This window comes from Urtica dioica, chromosome 5, assembly GCF_054948205.1.
Source record: "Urtica dioica subsp. dioica isolate 48M chromosome 5, U.dioica_male_clone48M_v1_H2, whole genome shotgun sequence".
Lineage (NCBI taxonomy): Eukaryota > Viridiplantae > Streptophyta > Magnoliopsida > Rosales > Urticaceae > Urtica > Urtica dioica.
Window position 1 is genome coordinate 26,084,391 of NC_142760.1, and position 21,754 is coordinate 26,106,144.

The window sequence follows — 21,754 nt, forward strand, 5'->3', positions numbered from 1 at the left end:
ATGGGAACGTCGAGACGTTCAAAGCACGACTTGTGGCGAAGGGTTATACCCAACAAGAAGGGATTGACTATGAAGATACCTTCTCGCCAGTCGCGATGCTTAAATCCATCCGCATACTCCTATCCATAGCTGCAGCTCTCGACTATGAGATCTGGCAAATGGATGTCAAGATAGCCTTTCTGAATGGCAATCTTGACGAGCGCATTTACATGGCTCAACCAGACGGTTTCGTGGAAGAAATTCAAGAGACCAAGGTTTGTGAGTTGCTTAAGTCCATTTATGGATTAAAGCAAGCATCTAGGTCATGGAATATTAGATTCGATGAAACTGTAAAGAGCTTTGGCTTTGAACAGTCAATAGATGAGCCTTGTGTTTACAAGTTAATACACGAAGGCAAAGTTGTGTTTCTGGTACTATATGTCGATGATATACTACTCATTGGTAATGACGTGGGTAAGTTATCTGAGGTTAAGGTCTGGCTCGCAAAGCAATTCGATATGAAGGATCTAGGAGAAGCCGCGTACATTCTGGGGATCCAAATCTTTCGAGATAGGAAAAACCGGACCCTGTCGCTCTCTCAAGCATCTTATATTGATAAGGTGATGGATCGCTTCTCGATGCAAGACTCCAAGAAGGGCCAAACACCCTTTAGGCATGGAGTCTCACTCTCTAAGGACTAGTCTCCCAAGACTGCACAAGAGATTGAAGACATGAGGAAAATTCCTTACGCCTCTGCCGTAGGAAGCCTCTTGTATGCTATGCTTTGCACTAGACCTGACATCTGTTTCGCCGTTGGCGTAGTTAGCTGTTTCCAATCCAACCCTGGACCCGAGCACTGGATTGTTGTTAAGCATGTTCTTAAGTATCTTCAAAGAACTAGGAACTTGATGCTTACATACTCAGGTACTGACCTGACTATGACGGGATATACCGACTCCGATTTTCAAGCGGATAACGATTCCAGGAAATCCACTTCGGGATCTGTGTTCATCCTTAATGGTGGAGCTGTTGTGTGGAGAAGTATTAAGCAATCTTGCATTGCTGACTCCACAATGGAAGCAGAATATGTGGCTGCTTGTGAAGCATCCAAAGAGGCTGTATGGCTTAGAAAATTCCTTAAGTATTTGGAAGTTATTCCAAACGTCGACGAGCCCATGACCCTTTATTGTGATAATAGTGGGGCTGTCGCTAACTCAAAGGAACCTAGAAGCCATAAGCGCTCTAAGCATATTGAGAGGAAATACCATTTGATTCGAGAGATCGTGCAGCGCGGAGACGTGGAAGTGAAGAAGATCTCAACGGTGGACAACCTAGCAGATCCATTCACAAAGGCCCTAGCGAACAAGGTCTTCGACCAACATCGAGAGGGATTAGGCATGAAAGACTACACACATCTTCTTTGAGTCAAGTGGGAGTTTGTTGTCAATGGTGCCCACAAGAATCTTGAGTTGTAATCTTTATATTATGCATTTGATGTAATAAAGTCTCATGAAGACTCTTGCTTGTAATTGCTTATTCATTAATAAAAAGTTGAAACGTTCATTCAATCTTCCTTGTCTGAAGCTTTATGATAAAACAATAGTCTTTAGTCCATAAACAAACGAAGAGACAAATGTAGATTTGCATGAACAAACTCTTCGTAGTTTGCTTAAAACGATATATTCGCAATCTAAGGGTCAAAGGACTATTGACCTCAGTATGATTGTTAGGAGAATCTATGATGTCTGGTTATGGGGCATTGAGAGTTGGAGACTCTATAGTTCTTCTAGGTATCTTCCGAAGGTACTGAAATGACCAGTGCACTTCTAGAGACAAGATAAGAACAAACAATTTAACCTCTTATGTCTCGAAGTCACTATGTATGAATTGCATCATGCTTACCTTAATCCTGAAATGAGACATGCCATTTCACAGCTTACGTATTCTCATTTGAGAAAGTCAGAGTTCGGACTCACTATGTGATTCCGAACAGGGCCTATTGGTGAAGTACTAAGTTGTGAGAATGTCATGAGTAACTTTGTGAAGTTCTCATAGATATGGAATTCATGTACAAGATTGCTGAAATGCAATGTATGTCACCTCATGCTTTGTTCCTTGGAGTGTGAATAAATGAACTGGCCAGTGTCCAAATTGAGTCTTGACTCTTTTGGATGAAACGATGTGACTTGTTAGCTCCTCGTCAATACATTGTTTCTAACTTATTCACAAGCGACAAAGGAGTTGAGGAAATAACAGCTAGAAGGGTAAAATGGTAATTTAGTAAATCCTGACTAGCTGATGACATTCATGAAGGGTAAACATAGATAAAATTCAGTGGATCCGCTCATCATAATTAGGTTGAATTCTTGAGTAGAAAATAAATTCATTTGAACCGAGAGATTTTCAGTGTCAACTCTTTAGTGGAGTCAGTTGGCATTAAGCTAAACTTGGAAAAGGTTTGTGAACTTTTGAGTCCAAGTGTTTAGCTCAAGCTTTGTTCATTTGGGTCCATGAGGTCACTGTCACGAATCACATCGAGTAGGAATAGTTAAACTGGAAGCTAAGTCAAAACAAGAAAGAAAATTGTCAAAAGGGTATTTTTGTCTTTTGAAACATATGATGAAATGAATGTCAATAAATTTTTTTGACAAGGTCATTTGATGACATGCATCACTCGGCCAATACTAGTCTTATTGCGCCATGTGGATTAATTTCATTTCATAAGAATTTTATTGAAAATTCTTAATGGGCCTTTTTCATGTTCTCATGAACAAATAAAGAAGCTTCTAGAAGCTCCTTCTAGAGGACATGTTGGGCGCGTACTACCCAAGAGATAGAGAGAATATTTTGTGCATATATGTATCAAGATACTTGCCAAAAGAAAAAGAGGAAACAAATTTGCATGAGGATGCTTTAGGGTAATCGGCCAAGAGAGAGACAAGGCAAGGCAAGGCAAGGAACAAAAATGGAAACAAATCCAAGCCTTCTAGAAGGCATCCTTGGCCGAGCATCTCAAGTGGAAAAAGGAGGTAATTGGCTCATGAATATGTGATATTCTATAGAAGAGGAAACTACCTTATAGAAGGTGAGACCTCTCCTATAAATAGGAGCCCCTTTTCTTCACAATTCATTCATCCAAGTTTAAGAGATTTGAGAGACTCTCTCTCTAGAACTTTGGCCGAACTCCTCTCTCTCTCTAGTTTATTTTCGATTTTGTTTTGGCACCTAGGTCCTCATTTGACCTAGAGTTTAGCTCTGCGACTTCAAGACTCGTTCTTAAGTCGTAGTGTTTAAAAGTGCCCACTCACTAATTCCTTTTCTCTCGAGTGATTTAGTGATAGAAACTTTCGTGGTTGCTCGAGGTGCCGAGGAAAGAAAGAGGGACGTGTTGCGAGGGGAGATGAGCGTTGCAACTTTCTAAGAGCTTCTCAAAGATCAAGCTTCAAGAAAGGTTAGTAATCTTCTTAGCTCATAATAGTTTTTAATTACGTGTACTTGCTCTTTGTCTAGGTTAGTAAAAACTGTTTTTACTTGTAAAAGAAAATTTTTAAAATTCTGCCTCTTACCGAAGCCTTAATTATTTTCTTAAACCCTAGATCGATTCCAACATTCACAACTTAGTACTTCACCAATAGGTCATGTTCAGAATCACATAATGAGTCCGAACTCTGACTTTCTCAAATGAGAATACGTAAGCTATGAAATGACATGTCTCATTTCAGGATTGAGGTAAGCATGATGCAATTCATACGTAGTGACCTCGAGACATAAGAGGTTAAATGGTTTGTTCTTATTCTGTCTCTAGAAGTGCACTGGTCAATTCAGTACCTTCAGAAGATACCTAGAAGAAATATAGAGTCTCCAACTCTCTATGCCCCATAACCAGACATCATAGATTCTCCTAACAATCGTACTGAGATTAATAGTCATTTGATCCTTAGATTGCGAATACATTGTTTTAAGCAAACCATGAAGAGTTTGTTTATGCAAATCTACATTTGTCTCTTCATATGTTGTTAGGTTTGTTTAAGGACTAAAAACTATAGTTTAACATAAAGCTTCAAACAGACAATGGAGAATGAATGAACGTTTCAACTTTTATTAAAGATTTAGCAGTTACAAGCAAGAGTCTTCGTGAGACTTTATTACATCAAATGTACATAAGTAAAGACTACTACACTTCTTGTGGGCACCATTGACAACATCATGTGGCCTTCACAGTAGTGGAGAAGGAGAACACGTCCACTTGGACATGATTTATGATGCTGCTTCATGTAGATCTCAATGTCTAGAACGCGACATGATTCACTATGATGAGTGAAAGACTAAAAGGACTCGAGAAGGCATTGACAGATGTGTTTCCAGGGGTGGAGTCTAGGTTCTATCTTAATGGATGTCTAGTTCATGTCAATATGACCAATTTTTTTTATGTTACACAACACAATTAAGAACCTACTTTTGATGGCCACTTTTTGTGCATAATATGATATAAAGATGTGTTGATGTTATGGTCAGTGTTTTGTGAACAAATTAGTGCCATATTGTGCTTGATATTATGCAGAATCATTTTTAAAATATTATGCAAGATCATTGCTCATTCTGTCCATTATGTCCACTTGATATTGTGCTTGATATTTATGCAATTTAGTATCCATTTTGTGCCAAAATATTGAGCCAATATATTACGAAAAATAAGGGCTACAAAACATACTATTACAATCTGAATAATATCTGTTCCAATACAATTATCATCACAAGCACAAAAACACAAACAACACAAGAATTCAATAAGCTCTTTCATTCAAGAGTACTTCAATGAAAGCTAATACATTCACCAAAACAAGCAGAGCAACAACACAACTAATAAAGTTATCATCACAAGCACAAAAATAGCCAAAACAGATCTCCAATGGAAGCTACGACATTCACTCATATGTTTAACCTATTCTTCTTCTTCTTCTTCTTCTTCTTCTTCTTCATTCGCCATCCTCTATTTTCCAATCCCGAATTCCAATTGATTTAATCTTCAGAGCAATCATGGTATCACATGCTTTGATATCTCACAAATTTAAGGGTCTACTCACTCTCAAAAAGTGCACGCACCCTCATTTCATTCTAAAAGTAAGAAAACGAAAACAAAAATTAAAGAACAAATATGAAAATACCTAAATAACAACATTTCATTCATTATCTTTCCCTTGTAGCAGCTAACAAACCTTCTGCAATGATTCATATCAGTCCACGACGTTTTCACAACCACCGTCGATTCATTACCTTTCCCTTGTAGCAGCTATGCCACAAAAACACCTACGAACCCGCAATTGCGAATCCTCGCTCTTCGTTTGCCACCGTCAATTCATATTGCGAATCCTCGCTCTTCCCTTGTAGCAGCTATGCCACAAAAACACCTACGAATCCGCGATTGCGAATCCTCACTCTTCGTTTGCCACCATCGATTTATATTGCTACTACTATTTACGAAACACGAGTTCGCATCTTCCATTTGTGCGATTATGAAGTTATCCAAAAGAAAAAGAAGAAGATGAAAACTGAAGATTTTAGGGATTTTGAATTTGGGGATTTCAGATTCTATTCCAATGTATATTTAAAAGGAATGATTTTATTTGTTTTATTTTTTCATTGCGAAATGTAAAATAAAATTCATGTTTTTATTAGTATTATTTGTTTTCAGATGCCTATGATCATCACAACCTTCCACGTGTATAGACATCCAAAATTGACGATGCTGGCATTGACGGAAGTATAGAAACTTGACATTAGGTACTTATAAGTGTAACGACTCGTAAACATTATGTATTTATGCCGCTATATTCTCTATATGTAAACCTACAGATGAACAAAATTCACTAATGGTAAATGATTATATCACATAAGCTGTAAGTCGCAAGTTCTTATTTTTACCATACAATGGTAAATTCTTTTCAATTTACATAAAACTATGCGCAAAACAAAGCGTCAATAAAACTTGCTCAAATCAATTGTGGGAAAAATTGAGTATCATCAGTAGTGCTCGAGAAAAAAAAAATGCTCGAAAGAAACACATGAAATGAAAGGCAAAGGCAATGCATACTTTCTTGAAAGATAAAATATTCACCCTGGGTGGACGAATCTGTCAGGTCAGATTTTAATATTCAATCAACCAACATAGAGGGTTAAAGTGAATAAATGAGCATGAATAGTTGCTTTAATGGCGACCTGGAATCTTGCAGAACTTGATTCAGCAATATTGTCTTCTCTCTTATCTTCTAGTTTAAAGATTCAGCAATATATTATAGTGAAACACAGAAATAAACCAGGCAAACGTTGCAAATAATAATAAAATAAAATAAAATAAAAAATCTGTCATTAGACAATCAAACATTTGTTCTGTACACAATAAAGATGTACAAAAGTACAAATATATTGCAGAATATATATCAGGCCTTATATACACCAAAAAGACCTTTTTTTACTCACAGCATTTACGGGAATATGCTAATTTTTCATGATGAGTGGAATCTTTAATGTAAGTGTGTGTGACAAAGGAATCAGACCAGAATATGAGACCCAAGGCAGATAATAGAGTTCTAGTCACTGTTTCTTTTGAACAGCAAGTGCTCTTCTTCCAATTCGGTATGGTCTCCAATAACAGAGACCCAGCTCTCAGTGACCTTGTCAACTCTTCCATCCAAAATGTCAACTAAAGTGAACACTCTAAAAGTGCCTTTGGGCTCTTGCAGGGAAAGATTGGCCATGTCATCGGCGATGTCGGTGCTGATGTTTCTCCGATCTATTGATGGTCTTACCCTCGGAACCACAGCACCATTCAGATAAACGGTTTGGTCGGAACCGACCACTATCGTTTTCCGGAGACCGTTCCCTTTTGCAAGCTGTTTGTGCATGTGACCAAACACTACCAACGGGACTGAGGCTTTGTTGTTCGCTTTTATGAGGGAAATCGCCTGTTCTAAATCTGCACCACAAATGTATTGTAAGGTACAAGATGTGGGATGGTCTCTGTTAAGGACCTTCGTAATTCGTTGATACACGACAGTATGGAAATTGGAAATACAGCATAATAATCACTACTATATTGATTTCATCCTCCCAAGGCTGTGTTTGGAATCCACATTTCGCGATAAAAGATGAAAATTTGAAGGAATGAGTGAGGGAAAATCAGAATTCTCAACTATGTTTGGAAGTCAAAGGAGATTCCAAGGGAAAGATAATGGAATCCTTCGTCTTAAATCCCAAGGAAAGCCCTGACATTTTTTTTAATTTTTGCTTGGTTTTTCATTTTCCACGCTTTTTTCAAAGGAAAATAAATCCTAACTATAGTTATAAACTTTTCCTCGGATTTTCCTCAATCCAAACAACAAATGAAAAACATAGTACATTTTCATCTTTTTTCCCTCAGTTTTTCTAGGTTCCGAATATTTCCTAAAGAAATCTTTCTAATATATATGGACTAACATGGTACTGCTAATTCTGAAATGACCCATTAACTAAGTAGTAGTTATTAGAAGTATTTTAGACCTCTAAATCTTAACAGCCTCATAAGACTAATGGACGCTTTGTTGAAGAACTAACACTGGAATCTCATCATTTAATGCAGAGAAGATTAGCGATCTTTATCAAATCATAAGTTTAAAACCCAAGTTGCTACCTGAATCACCGTGATCGCCGGCTCCATAAACCCAATCTTTTCCACATATGTCGTCATAATTAGAACCGAGCCCTACAGCAAGTATTGACCACGAAAATTTCCTTCAGGCAAAATCCATAGATGATAACAGAAGTACGGAACCTTTTATGTCTGTAGATATTCACCTGTAGGTCCATTATGTGCAAGAAGGATGAGAAAATGATCGTCCGGTGCACTCAAAGCCGCTTTATGGATTTTCTTAGCACTTCTATCCGTGTCTTCAACTCCATATCTAACAGCATGTAGTGAAAGATTAAAAATCAAACTAAAAAGGGACATTTCTGAAAAATCAAGGTTTAATCCTGCAGATTGAAGATATAATGAACGATTTGTTGTTAATACCATAATTAGCAGGCCTAAATACAGTCAGCGATATTGTGGTTATTCTTCAGCAAAGCTGCTCACACCATATATGTTAGTTTTAAGATCTACCCACTTTTACATTTTTTAAAATTTTTATACTTAATTGTGACATTATTCGGCGATCACTTTCAACCCTGACACATGAAAGCTCATGAAAAACTGAAAACACAGCAGTTACAAACTCTGGTCAAACAAGATTATACAATTTGATGGTTGATCTACGGAGACTTTTTACTGTTTCATTATACGAGACGTCCATTATCACCTTCTACACTTTGTAACACAATATAACTCGCATCTCCCCACTCTAATCGAACTACTAAAACGAATAGTTTGATACAGTCCTCGGTTCTGAACCAACAAAACAGGGTAAACCACATATATAATATGATCCAACAGGACCTGATTAGCACAGAATCTATAAAAATGAAATTGGGAAACATCTAATAACAGAAAAAGATTACTGATAAAAGAAAAATCAAGAGATATTGGAGTACTATGTTAAGTACCTTGCAGATAGAAGTTTTTTCCTGAATAACTTGCCGCTTCCCCCGGCAGAAAATGGCCGTCCACCGACAACACTCACTCTCACCGATGGAAAGTTCAAACACTTATAGCCTACATGGGCATCACCAAGACTGAACACCATAAATTATATTAGTTGTCACCATTATTTCTTCTATATTTCCAAAAATTAAGCTTGAGGTATCAGTAATTTGAATATGATCAACAGACTAGTGCACTGTCATTAATTTTTTCAGGCTCAAACTCCTTTCATTTTGTTTTATGTCCTCTACGAGGCTACAACTGCATTACATCCCTTTTCAGTCTTCAACTGATTTCTCCGAATCAATTTACATTTTTTCTAAGTGCTCTGTAGTTGACTTTTGCTAGCTCTGTTGAAGCGTAGAACTCAGTAAAATGATAGACAAATGATTGAAGCAAGTAGAACTCACTACTTGCTTAATTTCGACAAATGATTGGCATTCTAAAAGAGAAGTAGCAACTGGTTCAGGAAACAATCGTCTTGATTCTTTGCAGTAATGGTTGGTGAGATATACAGCAGTAATCTAGGATGTAATGTTTTAAAGTTGTAGTGATAGACTCCAAATTCAACACATATTCTGGAAAAATAAAAATGCCTTGAATGTAATATCCAATTCACTGATTAGCTTTTGTCCTTTATGGTTATTTCTCATATTTGAGCAACTAATATCCATTTCATTAGAGTCAATTGTTTGATTGTGACTGCGCTTGTAGGATTCCTATTAAGCATAAACCAACAAAATAGTTTTAGCAGCCATATAGAGGTTACCTCTCAAGCTGAAGTTGAACACCGTCCTTTTTCCTGTTTTCCAGTTCAAAGCTTAGTTTAACTTGATAAAGAAATTTTTCAGCACTGCATCTGTCTTAAAGATTACTAATTCTAGTCCTGTGATGCACAAACTTACTTTACGGAAAACTGTTGAGTGTACCAGGCGTCGTGGTTCCCAAGGATAACCGCCTTGGGAAATTTCAGATTCGCTACACTTTGAACAAGTTCAACATTCTCTTCCCCAAAATCACCTACTAAATGTTGGAAAAAGAAACAAAGCAAAGTTAGAAGCGAATCCAGATTAGGCCAAAATCATTAGTATTGATGAGTGAGAAATACACAATCACGGAATATGTTTCAGCATATCCGATGCTGTTGGACAATTTTCCTATGAATTATCCTAGCCCAGACAAAACTCAAAATACCGGCTCTGACAAGAGTCAACACTACGAGAGTCATCAGAGAGACCCGTCATCCTCAACGCTTCAAGGATGAGGATTTGCCGCCTCTTGTAGTACATGTTTTTTCTCATCTGAGTTGTTACTCTTTTATCACTTGAGAAAAATACTTCAAGTCAGATTCTGCTTTTGGGTGTGTAGCGACCCGGGAATAATGACAAATGGACTAAGTTGAATAATTTTTCATTTGTCTCATGTCACAGCTCTTTACTCCGAGTTCATGAACTTTACCAGTCCCATTGCTAACAACAAGCATTCGTGGGTTCAACTCTAGTAAAGTGTAGCAGAATAACAAGCATTTCGAAAATTACTTACAAATTGGTTTCACCTAAATTACCAAACTAATAAATGAAACCCAAAATGCAAGCCATCAAATTTTTTTTATTAGAAGCACATGAACTGATACAGAGAATAGAACCTGCCTGTGAAGAGCACCAAATCTGGCTGCAAATGCAATTCATAACAGATCAAAATCAGCTACACTGAAAATTTTGAAATAACATAATAAAGAATGCATATATAACGTAATAGACATTGGTTTTTGGAAGAACAAGTAAAGAAAAGTCGTTGTAAGAATGAAAAATACCGAAATTTAACAAGTCGACATACACGTGGTATGATCACCTCAAATTTATAAATACGAAGTCTGAATTTCGCTCTAAATTCGTGACTGAAGTTCTTATTTGCAATCAAAATCGATTTTCACATTAATTTTACTTGTAGAACTCACAAATTTCGCAGCTTGAATTTAAATTTCCTACTGCTAAGATGAAAATGAAATAAGAGAGTTAGAATAGAACTAATACCTGGAGTAATTCAAGTGCTTTTGTATCTTCTTCGAGGTGCCAATCATTATGCTTCAATAATAAAAAAAAGATCAGTCCAAATAAATTCATGTATGTATATATATACATATCAATGTATAAATATATATATATAGAGAGAGAGGGAGAGACTGAGAGACTTACAACATCGCCGACGACGGCGATTCGAGCTTTGGCAGGCATGGAAGTGCGAGAAGAGAGAGAAGGGTTTGGGTGGGGGAGAGGAGGAGAGAGGATTGGCGCGTGTAATAACGTGCTCAGCATCAGCTTATATTTTTTTTTTCTTTTTTCTTTCTTTTAATTTGCTGTAACTGTTGATGAAGAAGAAAGATTGGTTGGTCAAAGTCAAACAAAGGGATTGCAAAAAGTCAACTATACTGGTACCGATTCTCAACATTTATCAACGTAACCCATTTACTCAAGGATTAACATACTCCCGTCTTCAGGTTTACTGGTTTACCTTTTAACTTCTATTATGCCGTAATAATGTCAAAATTTACAAATTATCGTTACTATTGATAAACCGTTACCGTTGAGATAAATAGCTAAAAAAAAGTATTTTTCGTGGTGTATTTATTATATAATTTTGAAAAAAAAATTCACAAACATATATATTATAAAATGTTCGATCCATACTTAATTTTGAGATTGGTTGTTTTGCAGTAGGCAATACTCATACCAAGTCATCACCTGAGCATATGTCGTAATGAACGTCTCCATATGACGGTCGTTGTTATACTGCTATATTGATTGTACATGAACTTAAATTCTTAAAAAATAAAAGCATAAGAAACACCCTAACTTTGGCCAAGAACTAAACCATTTACCAGAGCAAAATTTGCAGTATTTGTGGTATATTTGCAAAATTTGCGGTAAATGTACAATTTAACTTATATTTTGGGTGATAAATTTCGGGCATTTGCGATATAGGAAGATATTTGCGGTTTTTGTGTGATATTTATGTGACAAACAAGGTAAGTTGCAAAATATATTCAAAACGATAGCGCGAGCGTATGGATGCGGAATTTCACGCGGTATATGCGCGATAAATGCGGTATTTAAAACTTTGCATTTACTACATGGTTTCATTTTTGGTTACGCCCACCATCGATCTCATCCTTGGTGTTGGAATAGATCTAGGATTATGAATAATTTATTGCTTCTAGTAAGCGGCGGAATATAGAAAATTCTTTAAAACATGTAAAACGATTTTACTACCTAGACAAATTGCATGAACATATAATCTAAAATAAATTATAATGAGTTTTCACTCGGTACCAACCTCGCTTGAAGCTCGAGCATTGAGAAGCTTCTGGATTGGTTGAATCGCCCGTCTCCCCACTTAGATTGTATTCTTCGAGTCTTCTTGAATCCGAGTAACCACGATAGTTTCTCCCACTAGAGTCTTTGAGTTTAGAAAGAATTTAGTGTGTGGGCACTATTAAACACAATGACTCAAGACCTAGTCTTAGAGCCAAAGAGCTAATATAAAACGCTAGGTCTAATGCGGACCTAAGTGCGAAAACAAAATAGCAAGAAGAAGAGGGGGAGAGAGAGGGGGGACGGCCAATCTAGAGAGAGAAAGTGTCACCAAAAACTTGTTTCAACATTATGAATGTGGTGTGGTATTTATAGGAGAAGAGATTGACTTGAAGAGGTAATTTCCTCTTTTCTATTATGGTTGAATATCACATATTCATGAGCACAATATTTGTTTCTCATTCCTATCATAAAAATACAAAGGCTGAAAATTTGTTTCCCTTTTTTCTTCTCTTGGACGTCCAACATCATATTGCATGTGCTATAAATTTGTTTCCTCTTTTCTTTTTTTGGCAAGTATCTTCATACATCAATGCACAAAATAATTTCCCTCTTTCTTTTAATGGAGGCCACGAAATTGTCATCTAGAACATGCTTCTAGATGTTTCTTTATTTGTTCAAGACAATACAAGAAAAACCCATGTAGAATTTTCACATAAAATTCCATAAAATGAAATTCAATCCCCAAGGCCCAAAACTAATCTTAGCCATGTGAAGTAATTCACATTATCATCATATGATAATGTCCAAAATCTCATTTTGACATTTATACCATCTTATGTCCTAATGGACAAAACTACTCTTTACACAATTTTCGTAAATTCGTCTAGTTCAACACTTGAACTTGTTTTGACTTAGCTGCTAATTTAACAAATTCTACTCTAATAACTTGTGGTAGTGACTTCATGGATCCAAATGAACAAAGCTTGGGCTAGCATACTTGGACACAAAGTTCACAAACATTTTCCAAGTTCTAGCTTAATATCAACTGACTCCACTAAAGAGTTGACATTGAAAATCTCTCAGTTCAAATGAATATATTTTCTACTCAAAATACTACTTAATTGTGATGAGTGGATCCATTGAATATTATCTATGTTTATACTTCATGAATATCATCGACTAGATGAGATTTATAAAATTACCATTTTACCCTTCTAGTTGTTATTTCCTCAACTCATTTATCACTTGTGAATAAGTTAGAAACAATGTATTGACAATGAGATAACAAGTCACATTGATTCATCCAAAAGAGTCAAAATACTACTTAATTGTGATGAGTGGATCCATTGAATATTATCTATGTTTAACCTTCATGAATATCATCAACTAGATGGGATTTATAAAATTACCATTTTACCCTTCTAGTTGTTATTTCCTCAACTCATTTGTCACTTGTGAATAAGTTAGAAACAATGTATTGAAAATGAGATAACAAGTCATATTGATTCATCCAAAAGAGTCATGACTCAATTTGGACGCTGGCCAGTTCATTTATTCACATTCCAAGGAACAAAACATGAGGTGATATACATTGCATTTTAGCAATCTTGTACATGAATTCCATATCTATGAGATCTTCACAAAGTTGTTCATGAAATATTCATAACTTAGTAGTTCATCAATAGGTCTTGTCTATATCACATAGTGAATCTAGAACTATGACTTTCTCAAATGAAAGTATGTACGCTATGAAGTGACATGTCTCATTTCAGGATTGAGGTAAGCATGATGCAATTCATACATAGTGACTTTGAGACAGAAGAGGTTAAATGGTTTGTTCTTATACTGTCTTTAGAAGTGCACTGGTCAATTCAGTATCTTCAGAAGATACCTAATAAGAACTATAGAGTCTCCAACTCTCTATGTCTCATAACCAGACATCATAGGTTCTTCTAACAATCATTCTGAGATCAATAACCCTTTGATCCTTAGATTGTGAACATACTGTTTTAAGGAAACCATGAAGAGTTTGTTCATGCAAATTGTTGTCAATGGTGCCCACAAGAAGAGTTGTAGTATTTATTTTGTACATTTGATGTAATAAAGTCTCATGAAGACTCTTGCTTGTAATTGCCTATCTATTCATTAATAAAGTTGAAACGTTCATTCATTCTTTCTTTGTTTGAAGCTTTATGATAAAACCTTAGTCTTTTAGTCCATAAACAAACTTAACAACTTACGAAGAGACAAATGTAGATTTGCATGAACAAACTCTTCGTAGTTTGCTTAAAACGATATATTCGCAATCTTAGGGTCAAAGGACTATTGACCTCAGTATGATTGTTAGAAGAATCTATGATGTCTGGTTATGAGGCATTGAGAGTTGGGGACTCTATAGTTCTTCTACGTATCTTCCGAAGGTACTGAATTGACCAGTGCACTTCTAGAGACAATATAAGAACAAACCATTTAACCTCTTATGTCTCGAAGTCACAATGTATGAATTGCATCATGCTTACCTTAATCCTGAAATGAGACATGCCATTTCACACCTTAGTATTCTCATTTGAGAAAGTCAAAGTTCGGACTCACTATGTGATTCCGAACAAGGCCTATTGGTGAAGTACTAAGTTGTGTGTCTGTCATGAGTAACTTTGTGAAGTTCTCATAGATATGGAATTCATGTACAAGATTGCTGAAATGCAATGTATGTCACCTCATGCTTTGTTCCTTGGAGTGTGAATAAATGAACTGGCCAGTGTCCAAATTGAGTCCTGACTCTTTTGGATGAAACAATGTGACTTGTTAGCTCCTCGTCAATACATTGTTTCTAACTTATTCACAAGCGACAAAGGAGTTGAGGAAATAACAGCTAGAAGGGTAAAATGGTAATTTAGTAAATCCCGACTAGCTGATGACATTCATGAAGGGTAAACATAGATAATATTCAGTGGATCCGCTCATCATAATTAGGTCGAATTCTTGAGTAGAAAACAAATTCATTTGAACCGAGAGATTTTCAGTGTCAGCTCTTTAGTGGAGTCAGTTGGCATTAAGCTAAACTTGGAAAAGGTTTGTGATGGAGAATCCCTTCGAGAGAATGAATGGAGCCTCGGATCAAAGCGGAACGAATGTGGAGTCGTCTCGAGAGTCGAAAAACTTGATCAATTTGGTCTTGAATTTGCAATTTCGGGTGTTGTTTGTGGATTTATGGTTTGTATAGATTTTGGTCGAATTCAGATAAGGGCCGTAGAGGTTGTATGGAATGAAAATCGCCACAATAGTTTATGATTCGAACTATTGATAAGATTGGATGAACAAGAACGCCACAAGGAGTTGCCTTGATAAGTTCTTCGTTTAGGGCTTAAAATTTCAGAGAACTAATACTCACACAATTGTTTGATAATCAAAGATGGTCTGTTTTCTTCTTCCACACAATTGATACAAATACTCAATTCGAGATTATGGTTACAAAAACCAAAGAGACGCCATAAATCTCGAATTAACACAAAAAAACGAAATAACTCTCAGACCATAAACTCACAAACGGTTGCAAGAAAACCAACAGTCTCACACACACATAAAATTCGTTTATCCCTTTGGGCTTGACTCTATTTCGGATTATTTCCTTGAGTTTGGGCTGAGATCATGTTGACGATTCTGGGCTCTTCTATGGCAATATTTTGGACTCCAAATTTGTGAAGTAGGCTGGTCACTTGCTCTTTGAATCTCTTGGTTCGGGCTCGCGTCATTGGGCCCTCCGGTGTATCCTTGATTGAATGCGAATGCATGATCGTGGTGATGTCCTCATCATTGCCCCCGGGTTGGAAAGGATTTGCCCTCAAATCCAAATCTGCATGAAAAGGAGACAAATCAGCAACATTAAAAGTAGCACTCACATTATACTTACCTTGGAGATCAAGTTTGTATGCATTGTCGTTGATTTTCGACACCACTTGGAATGGACCGTCGCCGCGGGGGAGTAACTTGGACTTGCGTTGTTCTGGAAAACGTTCCTTGCGCATGTGAATCCAAACCCAATCTCCGGGCTGAAACAAAACTTTTGTGCGCCCTTTGTTTCCTTGCTTTGCATATTGATCGTTGCGTCGCTCAATGTTGGCCCGAACTTTTTCGTGGAGAGATTGTACAAAATCAGCCTTCCGTGCGCCATCGAGATTAACCTGTTGAGAACTAGGCAAAGGAAACAAATCCAAAGGCGTAATAGGATTGAAACCATACACAATTTCGAAAGGTGAAAATGTAGTGGCTGAATGCTTGCTGTGATTGTATGCAAATTCGACATGAGGCAAACATTCTTCCCAAGACTTAAGATTAGTTTTGATTATGGCACGCAACAAAGTAGACAATGTTCTATTCACAACTTCCGTTTGCCCATCAGTTTGGGGGTGACAAGTGGTAGAGAAAAGTAATTTCGTACCTAATTTCGCCCACAATGTCTTCCAAAAATAACTCAAGAATTTCGCATCACGATCGGAAACAATGGTTTTAGGCATACCGTGGAGTCGTACGATGTCGCGGAAGAACAAGTTGGCGATGTTGGAAGCATCGCTGGTCTTCTTGCAAGGGCTGAAATGCGCCATCTTGGAGAACCGATCAACGACAACAAAAATGGAATCATTTTCCTTGCTAGATCGAGGCAAACCTAAAACAAAGTCCATAGATAAATCAATCCAAGGAGAAGTAGAAACGGGAAGAGGAGTGTACATACCATGGGGCTGACTTTTTGATTTAGCCTTTTTACAAACAATGCAATTTCCACAAATTCGTTCAACATCTTTTCGCATGTTCGGCCAATAAAAATTTGATTGCAAAATAGGCAGCGTTTTAGCAACACCAAAATGACCCATCAAACCACCACTATGTGCCTCACGAACAAGTAATTCACGCATAGAACCACTAGGCAAACATAGCTTGTTTTTGTAAAACAAAAATCCATCATGCAAATAAAATTTTCCAAAAGCTTTTTGTGAACAGTTTGCATGAATTTCACCAAAATCCGAATCATCTTTGTACAACTCTTTTATTATTTCAAAACCCAACAAGTGTGCACTCAAAGATGAAAGTAAAACATACCTCCGAGAAAGGGCGTCGGCTACCACATTCTCTTTACCTGATTTGTACCGAATGACGTAAGGAAAAGGTTCGATGAACTCTACCCACGTCGCATGTCGTTTATTCAACTTGTGTTGTCCTTTGAGGTACTTTAAGGACTCGTGGTCGGTGTGAATGATGAACTCTTTGGAAAGGAGATAGTGTTGCCATGTTTCCAAAGCGCGGATGAGTGCGTAGAGCTCTTTGTCGTAGGTCGGGTAATTCAGCGATGCGCCTTTCAATTTCTCGCTGAAATACGCCAAGGGACGTCCTTGTTGCATAAGGACAGCGCCAATACCAATGCCTGAAGCGTCGCATTGAATTTCGAAGGGCTGGTCAAAATTGGGCAGCGCCAAAAGAGGAGGATTGATGAGGCGCTCTTTCAAAGTTTGGAATGCTCCCTCTTGCTCGTATCCCCATTGGAATCCCACATCTTTTTTGATTAATTCGGTCAAAGGGGCTGCGATGGTGCTGAAATTGGGAACAAAGCGACGGTAAAATCCCGCAAGGCCGTGGAAGCTTCTAACTTGTTGCACGGTCGTTGGTGTTGGCCACTCTTGAATTGCCTTGACTTTCGCGCTATCCACGGAGATTCCTTTAGCGCTGACTACGAAACCAAGAAACACAACTTCGTCCGTGCAAAAAGAGCATTTGGACAAGTTAGCATATAATTGTTCTTTGCGCAACACTTCAAAAACCATGTTCAAATGAATCATGTGGTCATCAAAAGTCATACTATAAATCAAGATATCATCGAAATAAACAACCACAAATTTCCCAATGAAAGAACGAAGTACATGGTTCATTAAGCGCATGAAAGTACTCGGAGCATTTGTTAAACCAAACGGCATGACTAACCACTCGTATAAACCTTGTTATGTTTTGAAAGCTGTTTTCCATTCATCACCCTCTTTCATTCTTATTTGGTGATAACCACTTCGCAAGTCAATTTTTGTAAAAACACACGCACCATGCAATTCATCAAGCATATCATCTAATCTAGGGATAGGAAATCGATACTTTACCGTGATGAAGTTGATGGCGCGACAATCTACACACATGCGCCAACTGCCATCTTTTTTTGGGACGAGGAGAACGGGCACCGCGCATGGACTCAAGCTCTCGCGGATGTATCCTTTGGCCATGAGGTCATCAATTTGTCGCTGGAGCTTCTTTGTCTCGGTTGGATTAACACGGTACGCTGGACGATTTGGAAGGGCAGCGCCGGGGACTAAGTCAATTTGATGTTCGATGCCGCGGATTGGTGGCAAACCGGATGGAACATCATCGGGAAAAACGTCCGCAAAATCCTGTAACAATTCCACAACAAGACTAGGCAAACTTTTGTCAAGTTGGTCAGCGTGTAAAAGATGTCCTTTGTGCAAGAACATCAGAATCGGTTTTTCATTAAAAATTGCCTTTTTAACCTTGCTTGCACTCACTAAAAAATTTTGTTTTCTCTCATGGGTTTTGACCAGAGTTTGATTGGCTTTTTCTTTGGTACTCGTGGTCTGTTTGGGAGAATGGCTAATGTGTTTAATGTGGTTGGCATTTTGGTGGAGGTGAGCTTGATCTTTGAGGACTTGGGATGGAGAAAGTGGGGAAAGAACAATCTGATGGTTTTTGTGCACGAATTTGTATTTGTTGGAAAGACCGTCATGAACAGTACGTCGGTCGAATTGCCAAGGGCGGCCAAGGAGGAGGTGACACACTTCCATTGGGGCAACGTCGCATAAAACTTCGTCCTCGTATTTGCCAATTTTGAAAGGGACAAGGACCTGGTCGGTGACGCGTACTTCGCCACTATCGTTCAACCAATGGAGCTTGTACGGGTGAGGATGCTTGGAGGTTGGCAAGGACAGCTTGTGGACAAGGATGGTGCTTGCGACGTTGGTGCAGCTGCCGCTATCAATAATGAGGCTGCACACTTTGTCATGGATATGGCAGCGAGTGTGGAAGATGGATTCTCGCTGCGCGTGCTCATCATCGTCTTTGGCGGAAACACTAAGCACTCGCCGGGTGACCAAGGTGAGTTGTTCATCTTCAACTTCAACCTCGGTTGAACATGTCGTGGTAATAATGGGTCGGAATGAACCGCTTGCGCATGACTGTTTTCATCTCGTCCCATGTGGCAATGGGCTGTTCGCCGGCACGTCGTCTACTAGTGGAAATCTGCTCCCACCATATCAAGGCATAGTCACTGAATTCCGTGGCGGCTAGCTTCACCTTCCTCAAATCCGAATATTGGTGACAATCGAAAATGAGTTCAATCTTCCGCTCCCAATCAAAGTAAGCGTCGGGGTCGTTCTTGCCGTTGAAGGAAGGAACACGCATTTTGATGCCCCGGAAATCATCATGATGGTGACGGTGGTGTGCATGAGCTCGTCCTCGAGGGTGATCAAAATCCAAAACATCGGAAACAACTTGTTCGTCGTCGTCGTTCGTCCAAGTTCCACGATGCGCTGGTGGAAGGCCTCGTCCGCGTGTTTGTCCGCGGCGTGATGGAAAACCACGTCTTTGGTCTCCTTGGTGGTAGAACGGGTTCTCGAAGTCAGGTGCTTGCTGTTGCTCGGTGTGCACAAATTCGGCAGTTTGATGTTGTTCGATGTTGTCTAAGCGGGCAAGAATCGGATCGAGGAACCGCTGCATGGTGTGGACAAGGTCGTCCATCGTCAAAGGTGGTTGTGAGGATGAAGCACTATCTCGTCGAGGAGTTGTCATGAATCTGCGTAAATGAACAGTAGTATATATACGATATATAAGATTAATGGTCCTCACAAAATCACTCCCTTACGTGTTTCGCTCGTAATATAGAAATTCACTCGTGTTTGGACACTCAAATATGGCTTTTGCTATAATGTAACACTCTGCCTTTTTCCGCTCGTAAGTCCTCTTAAAATTTTAAAACTCAAACAGAAAAACGATCAAGGTGGTGGTGGCTGAAGGAAAAAGCTTGAAAAAAAAAAAGGTAAAATTTTCGACGGTGAACAGTAAAATCCGTACAAAATGGTAAAAAAAAAAATCACTTTCGTGAGAGGGAGCTCAAAACGCTCAGAATCACACCAGGATGCCAAAAATACAATAAAATTTCTTCTGGAATTTTTTTTTTTTTTTCTGGAATGGTATATGCTAAAAGATTGAGGAGAAGAAGTATTCTGGGATATATAATCTGGAAGAAAGTATTTTGAAGGAAATGAAAAGAGATAAATTAAACACACAAGAGAAAAAAAAAATTAAAAGTTTTCTGGAGAGATAGAGTTTTCTGGAGGGACAAAACTTTCTGGAGAGAATTTCTGGAGGAAAACTTTCTGGAGAGAATAACTCTTTCTGGAGGAAAACTTTCTGGAGATTTTTTTTTTTTTTTTGCGTTTTTCTTTTTTTTTTAAGAAAGGGTAAAAAAAAAATGACTACTTGAGAGCCTAAGCTCTGATACCAAATGATGGAGAATCCCTTCGAGAGAATGAATGGAGCCTCGGATCAAAGCGGAACGAACGTGGAGTCGTCTCGAGAGTCGAAAAACTTGATCAATTTGGTCTTGAATTTGCAATTTCGGGTGTTGTTTGTGGATTTATGGTTTGTATAGATTTTGGTCGAATTCAGATAAGGGTCGTAGAGGTTGTATGGAATGAAAATCGCCACAATAGTTTATGACTCGAACTATTGATAAGATTGGATGAACAAGAACGCCACAAGGAGTTGCCTTGATAAGTTCTTCGTTTAGGGCTTAAAATTTCAGAGAACTAATACTCACACAATTGTTTGATAATCAAAGATGGTCTGTTTTCTTCTTCCACACAATTGATACAAATACTCAATTCGAGATTATGGTTACAAAAACCAAAGAGACGCCATAAATCTCGAATTAACACAAAAAAACGAAATAACTCTCAGACCATAAACTCACAAACGGTTGCAAGAAAACCAACAGTCTCACACACACATAAAATTCGTTTATCCCTTTGGGCTTGACTCTATTTCGGATTATTTCCTTGAGTTTGGGCTGAGATCATGTTGACGATTCTGGGCTCTTCTATGGCAATATTTTGGGCTCCAAATTTGTGAAGTAGGCTGGTCACTTGCTCTTTGAATCTCTTGGTTCGGGCTCGCGTCATTGGGCCCTCCGGTGTATCCTTGATTGGATGCGAATGCATGTTCGTGGTGATGTCCTCATCAGTTTGTGAACTTTTGAGTCCAAGTTTTTAGCTCAAGCTTTGTTCATTTGGGTCCATGAGGTCACTGTCACGAATCACATCGATAGGAATAGTTAAACTGGAAGCTAAGTCAAAACAAGAACGGAAATAGTCAAAAGGGTATTTTTGTCTTTTGAGACATATGATGAAATGAATGTCAATAAATTTTTTGACAAGTTCATTTGATGACTTAATGTCACTTGGCCATAACTTGATTATTGGGCCTTGTGAATTAATTTCATTTCATAAGAATTTTATTGAAAATTCTTAATGGGCTTTTCTCATGTTGTCATGAACAAATGAAGAAGCTTCTAGAAGCTCCTTCTAGATGAGAATAGGCGCCCATAATACCCAAGGAAAGAGAGTTTATTTTGTGCATAAATGTATTTAGATACTTGCCAAAAGAAAAAGAGGAAACAAATTTGCATGTAGATGCACAAGGAATTTCGGCCAAGAGAGTAATGGGCAAGCCAAGGAACAAAAAAGGAAACAAATCCAAGCCTCTAGGAGGCAGCCTTGGGCGCCCAACATGGAATGGGAAATAA

The 21,754-nt window shown here is 38.0% G+C and overlaps 1 protein-coding gene across 4 annotated transcripts; it reads right to left on the minus strand.

Annotated features, from left to right (window-relative positions):
- Positions 1-6,310: 6,310 nt before the first annotated feature.
- Positions 6,311-10,933, minus strand: LOC149397657 (Calcineurin-like metallo-phosphoesterase superfamily protein). Of its 4 annotated transcripts, none has more exons than XM_089615797.1 (9): positions 10,789-10,933; positions 10,627-10,677; positions 10,243-10,264; positions 9,499-9,613; positions 9,363-9,395; positions 8,557-8,685; positions 7,810-7,916; positions 7,646-7,717; positions 6,311-6,952 (listed from the first exon to the last, which is right to left on the minus strand). In XM_089615797.1, exons 1-9 carry the CDS (start codon positions 10,906-10,908, stop codon positions 6,567-6,569), a joined length of 1,035 nt encoding a protein of 344 aa, XP_089471923.1. In that variant the 5' UTR covers positions 10,909-10,933; the 3' UTR covers positions 6,311-6,566. The 4 variants fall into 4 exon arrangements, with proteins under 4 accessions (XP_089471923.1, XP_089471924.1, XP_089471925.1 ...); XM_089615798.1 differs by having other exon boundaries at positions 10,239-10,264; positions 10,789-10,927; XM_089615799.1 differs by lacking the exon at positions 8,557-8,685.
- Positions 10,934-21,754: the final 10,821 nt, after the last annotated feature.